This window comes from Strigops habroptila, chromosome 8 (genome assembly GCF_004027225.2).
Source record: "Strigops habroptila isolate Jane chromosome 8, bStrHab1.2.pri, whole genome shotgun sequence".
Classification (NCBI taxonomy): domain Eukaryota; kingdom Metazoa; phylum Chordata; class Aves; order Psittaciformes; family Psittacidae; genus Strigops; species Strigops habroptila.
Window position 1 is genome coordinate 62,312,922 of NC_044284.2, and position 20,111 is coordinate 62,333,032.

A 20,111-nucleotide genomic window follows, 5' to 3' on the forward strand; every position below is an offset into this window, starting at 1 on the left:
GGTATTTTGTTGGTAGCAGCTCATGTTGCACAGCCCGGCCCAGGCTTTGGTTCCTGGAGGGGAGAGAGGGACAGTTCTGGCCAGGAAGCAAAACCAGGCACACAGCAGCTGCGTGATGACTTCAGGGATGGTGTCACCAAGGTATTTGTTTCTATGAACTGGTTTATGTTCTGGTACTTCACATACAAAGTAAATCTCCTTGAGCCTGAGACCACAGAGCTGTGGGATTCATTCGCAAGTCAGGGCTACATGGAATTAAACTCTTGTTTCTGGTTTATTGTACAAACACCCCCAGCCTGGGCTGTGCCTCCAGCCCCTCTCCAGGCAGCTGTAACTGTGACCCACTCTGGAGTGGGCTGCAGTTGTTAAAGCCCCCATCCTGCGTAGGGCTTGTAGCTACCCCCAGCGTTTCATGGCACGTTGTAGCAACATGAGGCCACAGCCGCAGCGGTCACTGAATCTTCAGGTTTAACTGGTGATACTTTAAGCACTTTCTGTTTTCCTCACCCTTTATAAATAGGAGAGTTTAAGTCAGCAAGGCCTCAGCTACAGAGGGATGCTGTGGAGGCTGCTCTGCAAGCTCAACCTCTGATGCAATTCTAAGTTAAAAAAACAACACCCCAAAACACTAAAACCCAAAAAAATCTTCTTCAAGGCAAAATGAAACTCCTGAAGTTCCAGGTTTTGCTCTCGGAGTCATCCGCAGCTCTTCTGAGAGACTACAAAGAGACCAATCCTCCCATCTTGCTATTTAAATGAGTACACTGCTGGATTTAGGAGATACAGCTGTAATTCCTGAACTGGAAAGGTCTGTTTCCTTCCCTCCCTCCCAGGAGCTATTCCTGACTCCACAGCTCCCAGCAAGTGCCAGAAGCCACCATCCACCTCCTTCTGCCACTGCCACCAGAGGGGAAAGGACAGTCTGTAATGAAAATGTAGGGTTTATTTAAGAGGTGACCAATGCAATGCCCTTGCAGCCGGAGCGGGGCCCCCTGTCCCGTCAGCCCGGGGGCACATGGACCCTGCAGGGATCCCAGCGGTACCGCGCCAGGAGAGGCAAACCTCGATGCTCACACGTGGGACAGGTTCAGAATCAAACAGCGTATTTTGGTCTTTATTCTAACAAATGATACAACCAAAAGTTACTATTAGTGAAGGAAAGTTAAAAACATGGACCCGGACAACTGGTAAAATGCAAAAAAAGTGACATTTGTTTCCATGATCGTTACAAATTGTAAGGAAAAGAAACATGAAACTGCAGCATTACAGGAGGTTTGTTAATACAGGTTAAATAACGCAGTTCTCCTCGATGAACTACAAACCAAGAACAAAGACATTTAAAAAACCCAGACACTCGCTTGGAATATCAGCTCAACACGGCAGGATTCCAGCACAGATCTATCCAGAGGGTTTGTAACAAATCATTTCAACACACATAAACCAAGAGTAAAGTGAGTACAGTGACTGGAACAGCAGCTCCTTGGAAGGAAAAAGAAAACACATTCCCTTTGCCACCAATTAAAGCACAAGTTTGGAAGACCAGGAAAACAGTTTGGTTGAGAGACAACCCTCAGGATTCTTTTGCTGTAATTTCTTATTTCAGTTTAGCAAAATGAATGGCTGGTTTTTAGTATCTGCTGCTAGAACAACCTCGCAGCCAGCAGGGAAGTGGTGAGATCAGAGCAGCTGCTTGGACTCAGCGGGGTTCCCCACCAGCCCTGGTTGGAGGTTTCTGTCTCCAGAGCCATCACTCGGCACCGTGTCAGCCTCCCCTCGCACCCCACCAGTGCCACCCTGCACCTCAGCTGGGTGAGTTCCCTTCTCCTCCCCTCGTGTTAGGCTGGATGGCACCGGACACCTCGGCCAGCGCGTCCACAAAGGTGGTTTTAATCACCCAGGTCCTTCTCCCTTTCCAGGTATCCGGTTGCAAAGAGTCCCTAAACCCTGCACAAGCCAAATAAACAGGTTAAAGCTGACAGGCTCCTTGTTGGGCGGTGATGAGACAAGAGACATCCACTCTACAAGGAACCAAACCTTCCCTCAACACCCAGTGTGGGCTTAAGGAAAAGGGGAAAACCACAAATGAGGTTCTGCCAGACCAATCCTGCCCAAGGAAATACAATTCCAGAGGATATCCCAGCAGGAGACAGGATGAGGTGGGGGAAGCGGTGCCCACAGCACAGCTGCGGACTGGGGCTCTCTCCACACTCCTCACCCATCCATGGCGCTGGCATGCAGACACATCCACACTGACAATACACAGTGTCCAACAGCACAAACCCCTGCAAGCAAAACAGATCCGAGCGGAGAAATGGGCCAACAGCCCCGGCCACCGTGCCCCGAGCGTCCCTGCGCCCGACGGTGCCGAGCTCAGCACTGGGAATGCTTCAGACACAAAACATCACCTGAATCGGGAGGAAAGGTACCGAGAAGCAGCTGCCCGAGGCTCACTTCATGGGGTGTCACAGGGCCCGAGAGCAGGCACTGAGCTGGGAGGACAATGTGGTTGGAGTCACATTGATGCAGCAGGAAGAAAAGCAGCAGCAGGGGATGTGCACTGTAATAACCTAAAGGCTACAGTCACCCAGGTCTGTGTCCGCTCCCTGCTGACACTCCACACCAGAGCGAGCCTCAACAGAGCAATCCATTATAAAAAGTTTCTGCAAATCTTAAAATGTATCAAAGTTGTTGTTGGTGAGATCAGGAAGGTTAAAAACCCACAAACCTGCAGCCAGAGGCTGTGGAAAGCACAGAACCCATTTCCACACACTGCAGTGGGCTTCGGGTCAGACACCACCTCCTTCTCCACCTGAGGCCACGGGGTGTTCCCGAGGCAAAGGGAGACACACGGAACCCTCCTCTGAGAGGACTGCACAAAGAGCTTTGTTCTTTCTTATTCTAGAATCTAGAATCCAGGCCACGGCAGTCACTGCATCACCCGAACAGCCCCAGCTACGAACGCTCCTTCCTCTGCCAGCGAGCTCTGGAAGGCCATTTGGAATAACCAAAGTAACAAATGCCTGGTTCCTCCCCTGCAACACTGGGAAAAAGGATTTCTGACATTCACCTCATGGAGAAACCTCCTGCTGCTGCCATTGCCAAGCAGCTCCTGTGCCTGCTCCCACTGGTGTTACCTCAGCACAACAGAACCTTCCACCCTGCAAGGGGCACCCGCAGAACCCGGCCTGCAGCCCCCCTGCCCCTGAGCCCTCACAGGGAGGGACGGGACAGCTCCCTCCCCGCGAGGAGCAATGCTGAGCCCAGCAGGAGCACACGGTGGGCATTGGGTCACAGCACAGATGTGGAACACCTCAGGAATTCATAATTACTTGGAAGAACAAGTTCCATCATTCCCACTGAATGTCCAACATCTGCTACTGGCACAGTACATCAGGAGTTACTACAGTTCTGCATCTCCCTTTGCTTTTTTTCCCCGTTTTCCAACTGATTTTGAACTACAACTCCAGTGCATCGGTCACAGCGTTACTCACCCGTCCAACCTGCAGGTTTCTAGTGACGCTGGAAGAGGCTCAACCTCCATTCCCATTCTCAGTTCATCTGTACTTTGCTGACAGCGATTCCCTGGGACTCCAGCTAAGGCGGATCCTGCGCTTCCCTAGAGCTGCCTCTTTGGGTTCTACACAGATGGAGGCCACAAGCTTTGAAGGAACATCTGCTTGGGATGGGTATTTCCCTGTCCTGCCGATGTGCCTCACAAGCCAGCTCCTATTGCCCTGCAATAAGCCACCTCCACTCATCACCTGCATGGTTAGTTAGGTTGGGTACCTCTACTAAGCATGGATGGAACTCTTTGTTATAAAGTTTGATACTTGACTCTAGTGATTTCCAGAAAAAAGTTTTAACTACAGTGCACAAAGAATATAATCTTGGAAATATTTACAGTTTTGTACAATTACACCACAGCACTTTAATCTAAATTTCTCAATACAAACAAATAGCACCATTAGCCTTTTGCACGAGTTCTTTCTAACAAACCGAAAAAAGCTGGATTATTGTCAAATTAGGAGACTGGAACCACTTGGAATGAGAATAAGCTCAAGAAGCCAGAGTACTGAAGCACCTACCTACAAAATATCAAGAGGAAGGAAATTAAACCTGCAAATCAAGTCTTCCAACGTGAGCCCTATTCAATGTGCACTACAATTAAACTAACTTCAAGAGAAACAACCTCTTGTATGAAGGTTTAACGCTCGAGTGTACTGTTCTAGTAACTCTTTCTATGCATCCCATGGTTCTGAGTGGCTGCTGAACACAGACACAAGATGACCTCAACCATTATGGAGCAAGTCTCCTATGTGGATGTGAAAAGAGAAGGAAGAAGTGACGATCTGTAGCTAACAACCCCCCCGAGCACGTTCATCAACACAGCGTCATGGGCACAGCAGGGATGTCCAAGCCAGCGTGATGAAGAGAAGTTGAGCGTGAAGCCAACACAAGGAAGAAACGAAGGGTTCAGAGACATGGATAGCACCACAATGGACCGCACTAAGGTGCTAGAGGAGGTACCTTATTCCCTGCAGAGCAAATGCTATCTCTGAAGTGTATTGCAGTGTGAAAACCCAACTGTTTAATGGTTACCATTTGGTTCATTCCTCTATAGAAAAAGCATTCCTTCTAATATACGTTCAGCTAACATTCAGATTACTGAACTATACATTGTGATACGTAGTTTACAATCCATGAAAACAAAGCTTGAAAGAATACAATATGGTCAATCGTAAGCACGGTGGGATGATGTACAGGGCTACTATCCAGCTAAGACATGTCAGCTTGTATGCTAATGGTCCGAGAGTGCTTCTTGTATCACCAAGAAATGTAAAAAATTTAAAAACAAATGATAGTCCTCACAGCTGCTGAGTGTCCCCAGGGCCATCGGGGTGGCACCACCACGCTGCAGACCTGCGTGGAGACAAGGGTGAACGACACATCAGGAGACTTGCTGGAAATCAGGAACTACATTAGACGCCCATTATAGTGAGTACAGTACATCAGTCATTTGATACATGTTCCCTTTTCTTCTGGATTATTAAGTTTATCCCTTCCTTCACGACCCACTTTTTCTAGCTCTATCTGTGGGCTCTTTTTGCAGCCATTTGCTTTCACTGTGATACGCTGGTATTGGTATTCCCCATTCACCTTCCAGTTTAGTTAGAGATCAGGGAAACGGCTGGGGTCCTCCTTGTAGTCATCAGGAATAGTGAAGATGGATTCATCAAATTCATCGTAACGGAACTCCTGAAAAGTCACAGTGGCTGTGATGGTGGGAAATACAGGAATATCTGGACAGGAAGCAAAACGGTACAATGAAGGGCAAAGAAATACAACCTTGCCAATAAGCACCTACTGTTACTCAGGGATTTGTAACTTCAGACTTGGTAGAGACACAGAAGCTTGTTGGGTGTTCAAAGCTCTTAAAGGAGGGACTTTAAAGAAAGTTACTTCAGAATATACTTAGATACCCTGAACACAGAAACAATACCCAACCCAACACACCCTTCCAAAAACTCTTAATAATATAAATCCAGTGATTTTCCTTTCCTGATGCAGACTGATGACATGGAAGCCAAGGTGCTGTGAACATACAGATTCATCTGTTAAAATAGAGGATATTGGCCTCCAAGACAAAATAACCTTGCCACGGGTAGGCTTCCCTTGAGCAAATGCACATGAGAAGATGAACCTTTTCCATGTTTGCTTTAAAATATCATCCTTTTCCAATTTGGATTGAGCTTGAACACTTACGAGTTATCCTCAATAAAACCTGCCCAGGAACTAACCTTCTGAGCTCAGCAAAAATTCAATCCTCAATAAACAGGCTGTGCAAATGGGACAGGAGGCAGAAGAGTCTGTTCAGACTTGTCGAGCTTAAACTGCTTGCTGGGATGACAGAAATCCTGTCACACTTAGAAAGGTGTTACACTTACTACTTTTTGGCAGTCTATGCTGTGATAATCTATACCATGAATAAACTGCTTCATGCATTTCCATTGGTTAGAAGTGTAATAGTTTTCTCTATTTTTCTAAGTGAAAAATGTATCACCAGTAATCCTTGAGGAAAAAGAAACACAAAAATGCTACAAAATACTTACCTCATGACTCAGTTCAGCCTTTCATGCAAGGACAATTCAGTACATCTGCGTCAGTCTTACAGCAAGCATAAGGAAAATGTAAATAACCAAGCTTTCTTCCTGACTATGACTATATTCACCTTTCAGCTGCACATTTCCTACCTAATGTTACTTCCAAAAACTTAACTCTTCCTCCTGAAGTCTACAGCAACACACTCCTTAGGTAAGAGAGTTCTTTTCCAAAACTCAGCTGAAGTTTTGAACATATTGCATAAGCAAGCACACCCATTTTGGAAATACACAGCCACAAGAACTGCTGTAGTTATCTTACCTAATTTTACAGGAAAGCCTGGTGGAAGCTTCATTTGAACAAATTCCCTAAGTTTGTTAAAGTGCTTGAAGGGTGCAATTACTTCTAAAACATTCAACAATCTGAAAAGAAAAACACATTTCATTACAAATTCTTGTTTCACAGCTTTCCCTCTAGAGAAGAGGGCATAACTTTGTGCTACAACTTGTCACAGGCAAAAACGTTCTAGAATTCTGTAGAAGCAGGCACATCAGTATTATGACAAGTTAATCACAGAACAGCCTGGGTTGGAAGGGAGCGTAAAGCTCCTCCAGTTCCAACCCCTGCCACGGGCAGGGACACCTTCCACTAGAGCAGATTGCTCCAAGCCCCTGTGTCCAACCTGGCCTTGAACACTGCCAGGGATGGGGCAGCCACAGCTTCTCTGGGCACCCTATGCCAGCGCCTCAGCACCCTCACAGGGAAGAGCTTCTGCCTCAGAGCTCATCTCAATCTCCCCTCTGGCAGGTTAAAGCCATTCCCCTTGGCCTGTCCCTCCAGGCCCTTGTCCAAAGCCCCTCTCCAGGTTTCCTGGAGCCCCTTCAGGCACTGGAGCTGCTCTAAGGTCTCCCCTTCAGGAGCCTTCTCTCCTCCAGGCTGAACCAGCCCAGCTCTCTCAGCATCTCCCTGGCCTCCTCTGGACTCGCTCCTACAGATACATGATAAACCTGGTCAAACCCCTCTGGTTTGGTGAGCAAGATAAGCGCCTGGCTCTTCTAATAACAGGCACCCCAGCACTGAGGTCTCTAATTTAGCCATGTATTTGCTTAACAGCATGTCTTCAGTCACAGGTTTGAAGCTGTCCAATTTTCCTATCTGAAGATATGAAGAATTTTGCAGTTCATAAACACGTTAAAACATTTCCTACATATTAATAACATTCACAGCCACTTATCTGACTTACGATTCAATTCCTAAGGGAAATTCCTGGCTCATAGCTATCGTGGCTTTAAAGGTTTTCTTGCTTTCTTTGCAGACCAGCTCTCTACCCAGATGAGGAGCTCTGTAAGGGGAGGGGAGAAAGACAAAGTCAGTTTTCCTCTCGATGAAACCTTGGGTTTAAATGAAAGACAACAAACTCAGGTTTGAAAACATCAGTAAAGAATCTCTTCGATAAAGCAAGTACTTTAAAAGCTGGGCATAGCAAAGAAGAGTCAGTAACCACCTTAATTCCGGTTACTATGAGCTCTGCTAAAGCAGGAGACAAGACAAAAGCAGTGAGGGGAATGACTTAAAAATCCTCAAACAAGTCCTCATGGACATTACATTAATAAGCACTACAGAAAGACATGGAAGCTACCCAGAAATACATAGAGCTGATTTCAGATGTGAATTCAAGCAGGCTGTATGTGAACAACGTATCAGGCTGAAGTAGAAAAAGGTTAATTTGCTTTCAGCCTAAAACGTAACACAATCTCAGAGAAAGAAAAGTTACTGTACGATCACTGCAAGGCAATACTGGAAAACACAGGACTGCTACAGGACAGGTAACAAACAACGGAACCAAGCTTTTCCTCTTTGGCTTTATAGTAGCTAGAAACCAGACTTCCCATTAAACTCCCTTCAGTTAATCAGATTATTGAACACAACAAAATCTTACATACATATTTCTGCTCCGGTAGCAAGAGCTGTTCAAGCATAATCTATTTATTCTGCTTGAATACTCATTCCATTAAGTATATTAAAAATTAAATTAGTTCAAACTCCCAAAACCCACAACAGATAGATACATGTGCCTTTTTAGTAAGCCTGTACTTAGTATCATATTCCCTGATAACATCTGAGTAGGGGTTACTCTAGTATCTGTGGAGAAAGGACTTTTATCACTGCTACTTCTGTGATACACTCAGGACAGTTTTTGGTCCTTCTGCATTCAAGGCTGCACTCCTGGAAAATAACTCTTTGCATCTTCTAAAAATGAGGCTACTGTAAATTAATTTCAATTATAGCTGTTCACTACTGAGTTACACCACTAGAAGAGAGCATCTTGCAAAGATCTAACCAGTACTAGGAGATCTGTATGTCCTTGTATTCCCTAAGTGTGTATTTTTGTACATTGCTGCTGCTACTAGTTTGATTAAACCATAAGTAATTATTTTAAACATGGTGAATTGGATTATTTATTACTATCACAAGAAAAATGAGTTACAGCAAAGAATTTGTCAGAAAATCTTCCTTAAAAAGCCAGCTTAGATGTGCATCTTTTTAAAATGTTTACATTTCAAGCTATGGCTAGCAGGTAGATGCACAGACAGTATCGGTATCACCAGCTGATGCAATAAAACTGTTTACGCACACAAGTATCAGGTTCCCAGCCAACCTATTGAAAAATGTTAAACACTTGAGACATCAAACCCATGTTCCAGTGTCCCCAGGAAACTATGAACTAAAAGCACCCACAAACTAGAAAATCAGAGAATCCCAGCCTGGGTTGTGTTGGAAGGGACCTTAAAGCTCCTCCAGTTCCAACCTCCTGCCACGGGCAGGGACACCTTCCACTAGAGCAGGTTGCTCCAAGCCCCTGTGTCCAACCTGGCCTTGAACACTGCCAGGGATGGGGCAGCCACAGCTTCTCTGGGCACCCTGTGCCAGCGCCTCAGCACCCTCACAGGGAAGAGCTTCTGCCTCAGAGCTCATCTCAGTCTCCCCTCTGGCAGCTTAAAGCCATTCCCCTTGGCCTGTCCCTACAGGCCCTTGTCCAAAGCCCCTCTCCAGGTTTCCTGGAGCTCCTTTAGGCACTGGAGCTGCCCTAAGGTCTCCCCTTCATGCAGCAGAGGGCAGGATCCCCTCCCTGACCTGCTGCTCACACTCTGGGGGTGCAGCCCAGCACACAGGGGGGTTCTGGGCTCAAGCACACACTGAAACCGGGTCATGGGGAGCTTCTCCTCACCCAACAGCCCCAAGGGCTGAGAGCTGCTCTCAACCCATTCTCTCCCCTTCTGTGTTTGTGCTCAGGACTGCCCCAACCCAGCGGCATAATATAAATAGAATATAAATACATAATATAAATAAAATATAGATAATGAAAAACCAACCCAAAACCCCACAACCCCAACCCAATACTCTAATAGTGTCTATGGAAGTTAGTGCCGAGAAAGCAGTAATACTCACTTTCCATTTTCAGCAGATATGTACTCTTCCCATGTAATTGTATTGGGTGATGGTGGAGTAAGGGACTGCCGTCTGACAGGCTGTGCAGAAAAACAGGTCTTAACTCTTTATCTTTCCTTACATGCTCTTAGAATTTTGCATCTTAGAAGATACAACTGTACTTCCACTCTACATAGAACAGCAATCTATCTATCCACTCTGTGGCTGATACTTCACTGGGCTTTTCTATCTCCTGCTCTCGCTTTCATAGTCTCCATTTAGGTATTTGGCCTCAAACTGTATTTTATGTAGTTGTTGGCTGCTTTAATACATCAGCTAATCAGTTCATTCAAGTTCAACGACAAGTAACAAAGCACAAGTTAACACAGAAATAAATAGATCATTTTTAAAATGCGCATTCCCAGATGACGTCTGGCTCGTTCTGAATAGCTCTTGATTTCATGGTGATAATAATAGGCTTAGCTCCATTTTAATGAAGCTAAAGAAAAACATGATTGAAAGCAAAGCGGAAAGGCATTCTGAACCATAAACGTTTGGTCTAAAAGAAGTTAAAGTGATCTGCCATAGCCAAAAACATCATTTTTTACTAAGAGCCAAATTAAGACTGAAATAGCCAATATAATCACAGAAATTGCTGAATGTGTGCACTAATCAGCATAATTCATTAATGTATCACCATGATTATACTTGTAGATCATATTTATTATTATAAATTAAGTCAATCAAAACAGAATAAAACCATTATCTATAGATTCTGCCAAATGACTGGTGTGAAGGATTACTCTCCTATGCACAAATTCACATACTGTGAAGAATTATTTGATTATACCTCAAAATTTTGCTCCATTAGGTTGCCACCTTTACTCAGGCTCTCCATGATAGCTTTATTTCGAAGAATATCCTCCTCGCTGAGATGTTCTCTTCTTTTCCTTGATTCTAATACAAGTCCATTAACCAAGTAGAAATCTGCCAAAAAGTTTCCTACTCTTTCCTGCAGGAAAGGAATTGGACATCAGTGACTCAGAGAGATAAAATAAAACAATTTAAATTCTTGTATATCCAAATGATTGCATTTCAGTACAACAAGATAACTTCAGGACTGAAATGCTGTAATTCACACGACCAAGCACTTGAGCTGTCAGTGGACAATCCCCGTAGGGTTTGGACAGCACACACACAAGAACTCCATCGTGAGCAGGTATTTTGTACCAATGGCAACTTTAAGACAGAAAGGATTGCTTAAGAATTTGAGTGGCCAAGGAAAAACTGAGTGAAATCCCCTTCACCAGCAAGTTGTGTTGAAGGATAATTTACAGGTGTAGAATATGGATTTGGTATTCAAAAGGAAGAAAGTTCTGCAACACTAGTTCAGATGAAAACCTGTGAGGAATGGCACTACCGGAACATATCCAGATGAAACCAAATTCCTTCATAGTCACAAGATAATAATTTCCTACTCAAAGAAGCTACCACAGTGGCCATTTCAATTTCTTCACAGCTGAGAACTTAGACCTCAGACGGATAACACAGAAGGAACACGCAAAGGAAGCTACCCACAACACTCTCATCTTCCTACGCTTCTCTGACACAGGAGAGCACAGACTCCTCACTGCACACCCTGGAATGAATTTGCAGAAGCCACATACTCCTACAGTGAAGTAATTTTCATCCTAAGGCTGTCTGCACTAGTTTGTCTCCAGTAATGCAGTCTGTGAAGTTTTCTTTCTGCTTACTGTCTTGTCTTCTCGAAACAGCCATCCCGTTTGGGCACGCGTGAAGGTGATGGATTTGGTTGATAATGTTGCTGAGTAAATATCACTGCTCATCAAAATGTCAACCTCCTCTTCTGTTTCCATCTCAGATTCCTAGAAGAAAAATTCCCAAATACTGAACAGAACTTAATAATGATGATTATTCTTTGTTAATGTATTTTTTATAGAAGAAAAGAAGTTAGAAGTTAAATCAATAAACCTTTTCCTTTGGAACTTGTCCCAGAACTAGCGTTCCCTGAACTTCCAAACTCTTTTATAGGCCAAATGGTTACCAATAGTTTAACCTTAAATATTAATGGCAGTGTTCAAGGCCAGGTTGGACACAGGGGCTTGGAGCAACCTGCTCTAGTGGAAGGTGTCCCTGCCTGTAGCAGGGGTTGGAGCTGGAGGAGCTTTAAGGTCCTTTCCAACACAAACCAGTCTGGGATTCTATGAAATAAAGCATGCAACTGATTTATCCAGAAGCTCAGCAGCCTCTTTCCACATGCAATGATCCATATACATAAGCGAGTGCTGGGTAAAGCTGTAAACTAAATACAAGGGGTCCAAGGAGTCATATCCTTGTGCTGCTAACAACTAAAGTGGCCACAGGGTGACTGAATGGATGCCAAGCAGTGGCAAGCAAGTTTGAAAACCCACCTGAAGATGGTGAGGAGCCCAGTGAAAAGATTAAAAGTAGCACACATCATAACTTAGAAAAGATTTGCCTACTCAGAATGATAACAGATTTTTCCAAAAGATTCACATTCCAGCTTTTTCCTCATTTCAAAGTTTGCATTCAAAAGCCCTGTTTATCACAGCAGACTTTCCTGTCACCTATAGAGCTGAACTTCTAACAACTGAACAATCAATTCTTTGGTTTGCACTTCCTTGGAGCTTGTCGGGGTCTTTTTGAGAGGCGCATTTTGTTTAATAAGACTTCTGGTATGAAATAAAAGCTTGAGGTATTTCAAACCATACATTCACACGGGTCTTTACCTCATGATGTATTCGCTGGTAAACTTTTTGTTCATTGTCTAAAACTACAAAAGATTCAGAGGGTGCGGCATCACCATTAAAAATGAAGCTCAAATCCCCTCGTTGGCACTTCATGTCGGTAAAGTCTATGAGAGTTGTGTCCAGCCTGTGAAAATACACCAACAGTAACCCATAAACACTCAAATACACTCATAAATTCAGTTTTAAAGCAGAAGCATTTTGATTTTTGTAATCACAACCAAACACACCAAGGCCTAAGTTTTAATAGAACATTTTATATGTGAAGCCTGGATGCAGAAATTGAATTGCTATTAACAATTAATAAGTTTCACATTATCACATCTCTACATTTATAAATGCATTCCAAACTATTATTATGCCAACTTCAGAGGAAAAGGTAAACATCTTCTTCAGAAAACTTTATTCCCAAACTGCCAGCATGAGGAAGTGACAGAATTTATGCAGCCAGTACGTGCTACACACAGAGAAATACAACTACTCCATGTGATCAGCATCCTGTTCTGCAAGCAGCAAGCACTGATGTGAGTAACAACATCCGGAATGACCCAAATTACAAAGAGGACAAAGAACCAGGCTGATTTTTTATTATATGACTTATTTTACTATTTCTATTCTTCCCCCTCACCAACACAAAAGAAATGCTTCTGCTGACCTGAATAACTAGAAGATGGAGCCAAGGACAAGAACCTCTCTAGCAGTTCATATCCATTATTGCTAGAACATTTACTTCTTTAACAAAGACAGCTGAAGATCCTGAATTTAGTGACCACTTCAGCTCTAAGGGGTGATTGCTTAATAGTCATCATATATCCACCTCTGATTTCAAGAATGAATCTGCAGCTATTTCCGCCCAGTGCCAGTCTTGTAAAAGCAAAGCACACAGAAACGAGAAGGAGAAAAAATGGGCTCAGACTCAAATCTGACCTAAAAAAATCAGTTCCCACACCTGTGCTAACAGCTTTAACAGAACAAGGTTTTCTACAGATTTAATCTTCTGAATCATATTATTGGTTTTTTGTTTATTTTAAATTTTGGAACCTAAAGAAAAAGACAGAAAAGACATTTGAACCCAAACACCCAAACTAAACCAGTTGAAGAGCTGAGTGTGGACAACTCCTGGAAACACAACACGGACTTTGTGAATCCGTCACATTAAGTGTTTTGAAAAGAGAAATGATACCACCTTTTCTTACTAACAGAGACAGGAGCAGCAACATTTCTCCACAAAATGCTGGAAGCTCATTTCTTCGAAATTGTGTTAAAAAAAATCAAATTCCTATTTTTCAACTCATCATTGTCATGTCCAGTAGATCAAGCTTTATACAGCTCAACCGCTTTTCTTTTTGGTTTCAAGTGACTCAGGAGCTAAAGTTAAACTCAGATCAACAGAGGAAAAAAAGAGACAGTCTGCAGTGGTTTGCACTTCCTGGCTCTAACCACCAATGTGCACACACAGGCTGTTTCACCAACGTCTGCACGCTCCTCAGGGACTTCTTTCAGACCACACTGGAATTCAGTGTTTTCACTAGCACACAGACATATATGGCTTAGATAGCACACACTGTAAAATGAGACTTACCTGATATTTATACCTTGTTTGTGTATTTTACATGCATCAGAAGGCAGAATTCGGGAAAGTAAAGGCACTGAAGGCAGGGAGAGAGAACACAATCAGGACATTGAGGTTCCTCTGCAACATATTTCTATTAAAACTATGCATCAGTTTGAGTCTCTCTTTTCATTTTAATACAAATATATCACACCCATTTTCCACCATAATCTCAATACAGATACAACTGACTAATACCTGGGTTACTTCTATTCAATAACTGTAAAACTGATTTGTAATTGTACAGGCTACTTTCAGCATCAGGAAATAATTTCAAGTGTCCTCAGGCACAGCTAGATCATTTATAAATCCTAATAACTCCTCTTCTAGCAGTTTGAAATTTTAATTCTAGGATTTGACAGTTTACTTAATATATTGTGCCAACTGAAAGCCCAGCTGCCACTGGAGCAGAACACCCACAAGCAGAAAAGAAAATCCAATGCACTAAGCTTAAAACACCAAGCAAACACGAAAGCACCGGTGGAACCGAGAGGCCATACAGAATTACGAGATGGACACATGAGACTGCAGCTCTCCTTACATTTTTGCTCATTTATTTCTATTTTACTACTCAAATGAGAGGAGGTGGAAGGTTATAAAGTCACATAAAAGAAGCATTAAGGTGAAGTTCAGGTTTGAAGAACCCACCACATAGCTCCACTTAACTGACATTAGAGTACATTCAGAGTTCAGGCTAAATTCAGGAAATGAAATGCCTCAAGTCCAGTTACTCAATTAAATTGTTCAAACCACTGCTCTGTAGTGACACAAATTGACCAGATAGAGACATTTTAATATTTTGCTTTTCTAATAATCCATTTCTTAAAGTAAACAGCAGCTTGTTCCCCCGCACACTGTGTCACTGGATTACAGAACAGGATTCGGCTCCAAAAATGAATAAGCAAAAATACAAATAAGGAAAAATAGCTCAGCAAAAAAGCTGTCTTCCTTTCTTTGTAACTTAGGTCTTGAGCACTTTCCAACATGCAAACCAATTGATAATTTCAGCTTGAGAGAACAAGTGTGCTGAAGACTGATTACATTATCTCCCTGTAAAGGGAATAGGCAGTTGCTTACCCCAACTTTGAAAATCCCAGTGAAGCTCTAGATAGAAGTCACCTAGCTGAGATGAAAAGAACAACATATTAAGAAGCTTTTCAGGCTAAATGACAAGTGTAAAATCTGCTGACAGGCAGGCAGAAGTTGGGCTTTGCTGACAAAGAAAACTTTCTCTAATGTTAGTATTTGAATTTATATTGAACTTAAACATTTCTGAAGCTTTAACTAGAGTAGAATCAATAACGACAAAATTACACAACTCATTTGAACCACGCATTTTCAATCATTTTTAAAATAATAATTTACACAGCTATTAAGCCATGGATTGTAAAAGGTTTATTGTAAATACATGCTTAGAAAAAGATCTATGGAGCTCTGCTCGCTTTGATTGATCACATCAAACCCCATGGAATTATACGTTCTGGCTTAAATTAATGAGCCAAGTTTTAGGTAGGAGTATTCACATACACAAATCTCAATCTGCCTTCTGGAAACATGCTTAATTCATTACATAAAAACTCTACCTCCATAAACACCTGCCAGCCAACTCCTTTAAACTGTATGCAAAGCAAAAGCAAAGTAAGGGGTGACTTGATTAAAATCAGCAAATGTTGCTAGTACACTGAGGTAGCCACATACTACCACTCCACACAACTCTAGACCAGGCCTTGCTCCAGCAGGAATAAGGAATGGCAGAGCTGTTTGTGTGACCACAGGCAGAAAGCAGACGCAGCCTTACTCAAAAACTGAAAGCTTTTCACTCCTAGACACACAGCAGGTTTGGTTTTTTTCATGGATCAATAAAAAATACAGGAAACTGGCAGAGCATATTCATAGAGTGTATCATGGATGCAGTTCCACTCAACTTTTAAGATGCATGGGTTCATTAACGTAAGATAAATAGCTGGGTTTCTACAAACCCATTCATATTTTACCACTTGACTAGGCAGGAGCAGCTCACCCCACCTAAAGGGAAATAAACACCTGTAAAAGTCCCTCTCCATATTTCTTGGTGGTATTATTCACCCACCAAAAGATTTGAGAAAGCCTTAAAAATCTAATGAAATAAGTACACATTAAGAACACAGTCTTTAACTTTTAGATTGCAAAGACCAGCAGGTCTGCCTTACACAAACCTTTTATTGGAATTCCTAGAAACTGAGGCGGCTTTCAGCAACCTGCCCTAGCAGAAGGTGTCCCTGCCCATGGCAGAGGGTTGGAACTGCATGAGCTTTAAGGTCCCTTCCAATCCAAACCAAACCATTCTATGATTCTATGATCTGGTTTAGTCAGCACAACTGCCTTGAACTTACCTCTTTCAGGGCTTTTAATAATCGAGGTCGCTTTTCTTCAACACTTTCCCTGGACTGCTGCTTGAGCTTCCTCAGGAGTGCTGAAACTAAACAGAAATTAACTACCAGGTAAATCTGTTCTATTTATTTGTTGGTTTATTACAAGTTGGTGTCATAATTTGACATATTAAGAAAAAACAATGTAAAGGTAACATTTCATCAGACTTTGGAGAAATCAACATCAAGTTATAGTAATTATACACAGCCTTCTCTGATTACAACAGGAAGAAAAGCCTTAATAATTACTTCCAATATAAAGGATACAATCATGTCAAGAGTGAGAAGGTCACTGAAGACCTTGAACAGGTCTTTGACACGTGTGTTAGTAAAGATGTGGTACATGTGTATTACTGAGCACGAGCCTATAGATTGCATGAGATCTACTCCCACTGAGGAACTTCTTTAGTAGTGAGGAGCTGACATGCAGAATGTTGCTAGTATATTACAAACTAGTGCATTAATACAGTAATAGATATGAGTTTTCTGCTATGGGACATGGAAATACAAAATACTATGAACATCCACTAGTGAGTAGCAGTAAAATAATTTTCTCTTTACTACTTCATATCTGAAGTAAGTAATCACTGTATTTGCCCACTGGCCTGTTGAGATGCAACATGAAAGCAATATCCCATTGCCAATTGATGTATCTATATCTAATATGTATCTTTATATAACTGATACATATGATCACACGGAGCAGTTCCAATTAGATGATCCCATACAGCTAAAATCCATTCTGACCTTGTAACTCCAATTTTAAATACAGAATGCTACTTTATAGCTTTTACAATCACTTCAAGCAAAATCTTAACTCTCCTTAGCATTATGTATCCTAATGCAATTTCTTTCTTATCAAGGAAATGGACATGTGTAGAGCTTGTCATATCGTATTTAGATAGCGCAAAGATTAAGATAAACTCTCCAGAGAACTAAACCAGGCATATTATTAAAGAAGCATAGCTAGAAAACCTGTTTTCCTGTTCTGAATGAGGCCTTAATTTCTGATTAATAGGGAAGCAGAGGCTCTTACTCATTTGTCTGTCTCCATAGCTGATGGCTTCTGCAAGAGGGCTCCATCCCTGAGCATTTTTCACCTTTACTGGAGCATTATGGGCTAATAGCAAGTGGGCACATTCTGTAACAAAACAGTAATCATTATTTGCAGTAAACATCAAGGATGTAGCAATATAATTCATAATAAAGAAAAAAAAAGCAAAAGTAGTAGATATTCAATATATTAAACAGTTTATCAAAATACATATCTGGATCCTGAGCCAAACTGTAGACAAACAAAACCCATTTATGTATTTATAGCACTTCCCTGATAAACACTGGCACTAAAAACATAATAAGTGATTAACCACCAATTACACAACCACTGAAGAAACATCCCTTCTGCTTCTTGTATTTTGCTTTTAATAAAGCTGATTTCTGCATGTGTACACAGACACACAACTACGTAAAAAATACTTGTAAAATATTACATCAGCTCTACTTAATGCACAAATCCATGCACCAAGACACACTTCACAGTCTTCCATGCATGGAAGCTGTGCACATTCTTTCCCTTTCTCTCCATCTCAACCCCCTTCACCCAAAGGTCAATAGTAAGCTGGTTTGCTAGAAATCTGCATGGAGATGTAGACTTTAGGTAAGCCTTCAGAACTGTGTGTGTATGGGTAACACATGACTATGTGCTGTGACATCCTGTGGCACCTGAAGTGAGCAAACAAGCTCACTGGCCTAGGAAAGCCTGAGAGCATGTGCACAACCGGCTGTACAACAAGTAACAGGTACTGTGGGACTGACAACGTGGATATCTGGAGCCCACAGCTCACAGTGCTCCATCAATGGAGAGGCACACTTGCGACGTGCTCCATTTCTCACCAGCAGCACCAGTAACAGTGTGCAGCAGTGCTATCCCTGACACTCAGCATTGCACATGCTGTGCTGACAAGGCAACTTCTACATCTCATCAAAGCCACACACGTTCCTAACGGAGTCACAGCTCAACCTGCATCCCCTTCTCTGTCTACGGGTAAGAGGTGACGGTGGAATGACAAACAGTCCTTAAAATTAGGGAGTAAAGAACGCTTTTGGTGTTTCCATGTTTTGAATAAGCTGTTTTCATACGAAACCGTTCTTCAGTTTCCAACTACAGAAAGTTTCCTCACCACATCTCATTAAAATCAACCTGACCCATCTGCAAATGACAGAGCAGTACAAGCTGGAGCTGCAGGCTGAAGAAATGTCTCGTTATGAATAGGATGGGCAGGCATGATGGATAGAGGAACTTCCTGGATTATTCTCCTGCTACAGGTGTTACAGGAAACCATACCGGTCATTCCAGATGCAACAGTTACGAGTCACCAAGTGTCTGGGAAGGAAGAGATACCTCACTGGTGAATATACTATCTTCTGTGGTAAATAAACAAAAGCCCTGACTACTTTGTCAGCACAGAGATGTATCTTTATGGTTGCTTAACTATAGTGCCAAATGCAACAGCACTGCACAGTGAGCAGGCAAATAAGCCTGCACTTACCAGCCAGATTACGCTGCAGTTAAATAAACAGGATGTAAATTCACCCTGCACTTCAGAAAACACTGGCTATAACACTGCTACACACAGCTCAACAGTCTACATGCATCACCCCAGGAAGACACAAAACTGACCCTCAATATGAGACAGACCAATGAGGCAGGAAAGGACCTGGGGTTCTTGGTGATCAACGACTATGCAGGATTTGAAGCTAAAACAGTAAAAGCAGGAATTGTGCTGGATGCTGTACACAAACAGCCCTGCTCTAGGCAAGCTAGACAGAGGCTCGCCACAAGCATCCTCAGGGATTTAGGGCTTTACCCACAGAATGACTGACTACAGGGAAAGACGCCAAGAGGTGAACTGCAAACTGAAATCTAAAACGTGCAGTCAAGGAGAACAGGAGTAGAGGGAAGAAATGCCTCTTCTCTCCTCGCTGTGCTATACATGAGGATAACTCACTGAAGGAACCTGCCTGCACTGAACAGATTGCTCTTTATCCTAGAGCTGAAACATAAAGTAACCAAAATGTAAGACAGACTTAGAATAAATAGTCAACCATAGCGAATTAAAGTTGGCAAGTGCTTTTCTACCAGTTTTATTAGAACCACCTTTGATCAGAATTGTTTGTATTCATTAATGTGGTATGATACTGTTGTTGCTATATGGAATGTGTCCTTTCATGACAGCTAATCACCTTCTAACCAAAACCACTCAACCCCTCCTACACCCAGCAGTGCTAAACTTGTAAATATTAACTAATGACTGTGACAAACTAAAGCTTGAAACAAGCACTGCAGTAAGGCACAGCAGAAGTCATGCACATTTCTGGTCACCACCGCTTGGCAACACAGAGTAGTTACAGAACTAAAATGTACCTTACAAAGAAAAATGTCTCATACGAGGCTGAGAAATTAAAGAGAAGCTTCTGCCACCGTTTCCTTCCGTTGATCCAAGCCTCTAGCCTAGGTCCCTCACTGGAAAACAGCAGTTCTGATGGAGCCCCATTTTTCACAGCTGAAAAACCTCTTATCTGTGACTTGTAAAACTTGTTTGCCTCACTGCTGTCCCAAAAAGTGTTTGCATAGCTTCTTTGTCTTCCCTTTTTAAACTTATTTTAAAAGTACCTCATCCTGGACCAATATCAGCAGACTCCAGCAAGCTCCATTGCTGCTGCTTCTCCATACGTCACCTCTCTTCCCTTCTTCCTTCAAAATCACTTCCTGCT

The 20,111-nt window shown here is 42.5% G+C and overlaps 1 protein-coding gene across 1 annotated transcript in view; it reads right to left on the bottom strand.

The window, feature by feature from the left end:
* Positions 1 to 1,086: 1,086 nt before the first annotated feature.
* Positions 1,087 to 20,111, bottom strand: part of ANKRD13C (ankyrin repeat domain 13C) — a 28,095-nt gene continuing 9,070 nt past the window's right edge. The window contains exons 3-13 of the mRNA XM_030494097.1: positions 17,374 to 17,478; positions 16,302 to 16,387; positions 15,007 to 15,052; positions 13,900 to 13,966; positions 12,300 to 12,444; positions 11,283 to 11,414; positions 10,379 to 10,540; positions 9,550 to 9,629; positions 7,343 to 7,441; positions 6,421 to 6,521; positions 1,087 to 5,300 (exon numbers count right to left, since the gene is read on the bottom strand). Of these exons, the coding sequence (XP_030349957.1) occupies positions 5,170 to 5,300; positions 6,421 to 6,521; positions 7,343 to 7,441; positions 9,550 to 9,629; positions 10,379 to 10,540; positions 11,283 to 11,414; positions 12,300 to 12,444; positions 13,900 to 13,966; positions 15,007 to 15,052; positions 16,302 to 16,387; positions 17,374 to 17,478 (1,154 nt within the window). The 3' untranslated portion in view covers positions 1,087 to 5,169. The remainder of the gene's footprint in view (positions 5,301 to 6,420; positions 6,522 to 7,342; positions 7,442 to 9,549; positions 9,630 to 10,378; positions 10,541 to 11,282; positions 11,415 to 12,299; positions 12,445 to 13,899; positions 13,967 to 15,006; positions 15,053 to 16,301; positions 16,388 to 17,373; positions 17,479 to 20,111) is intronic.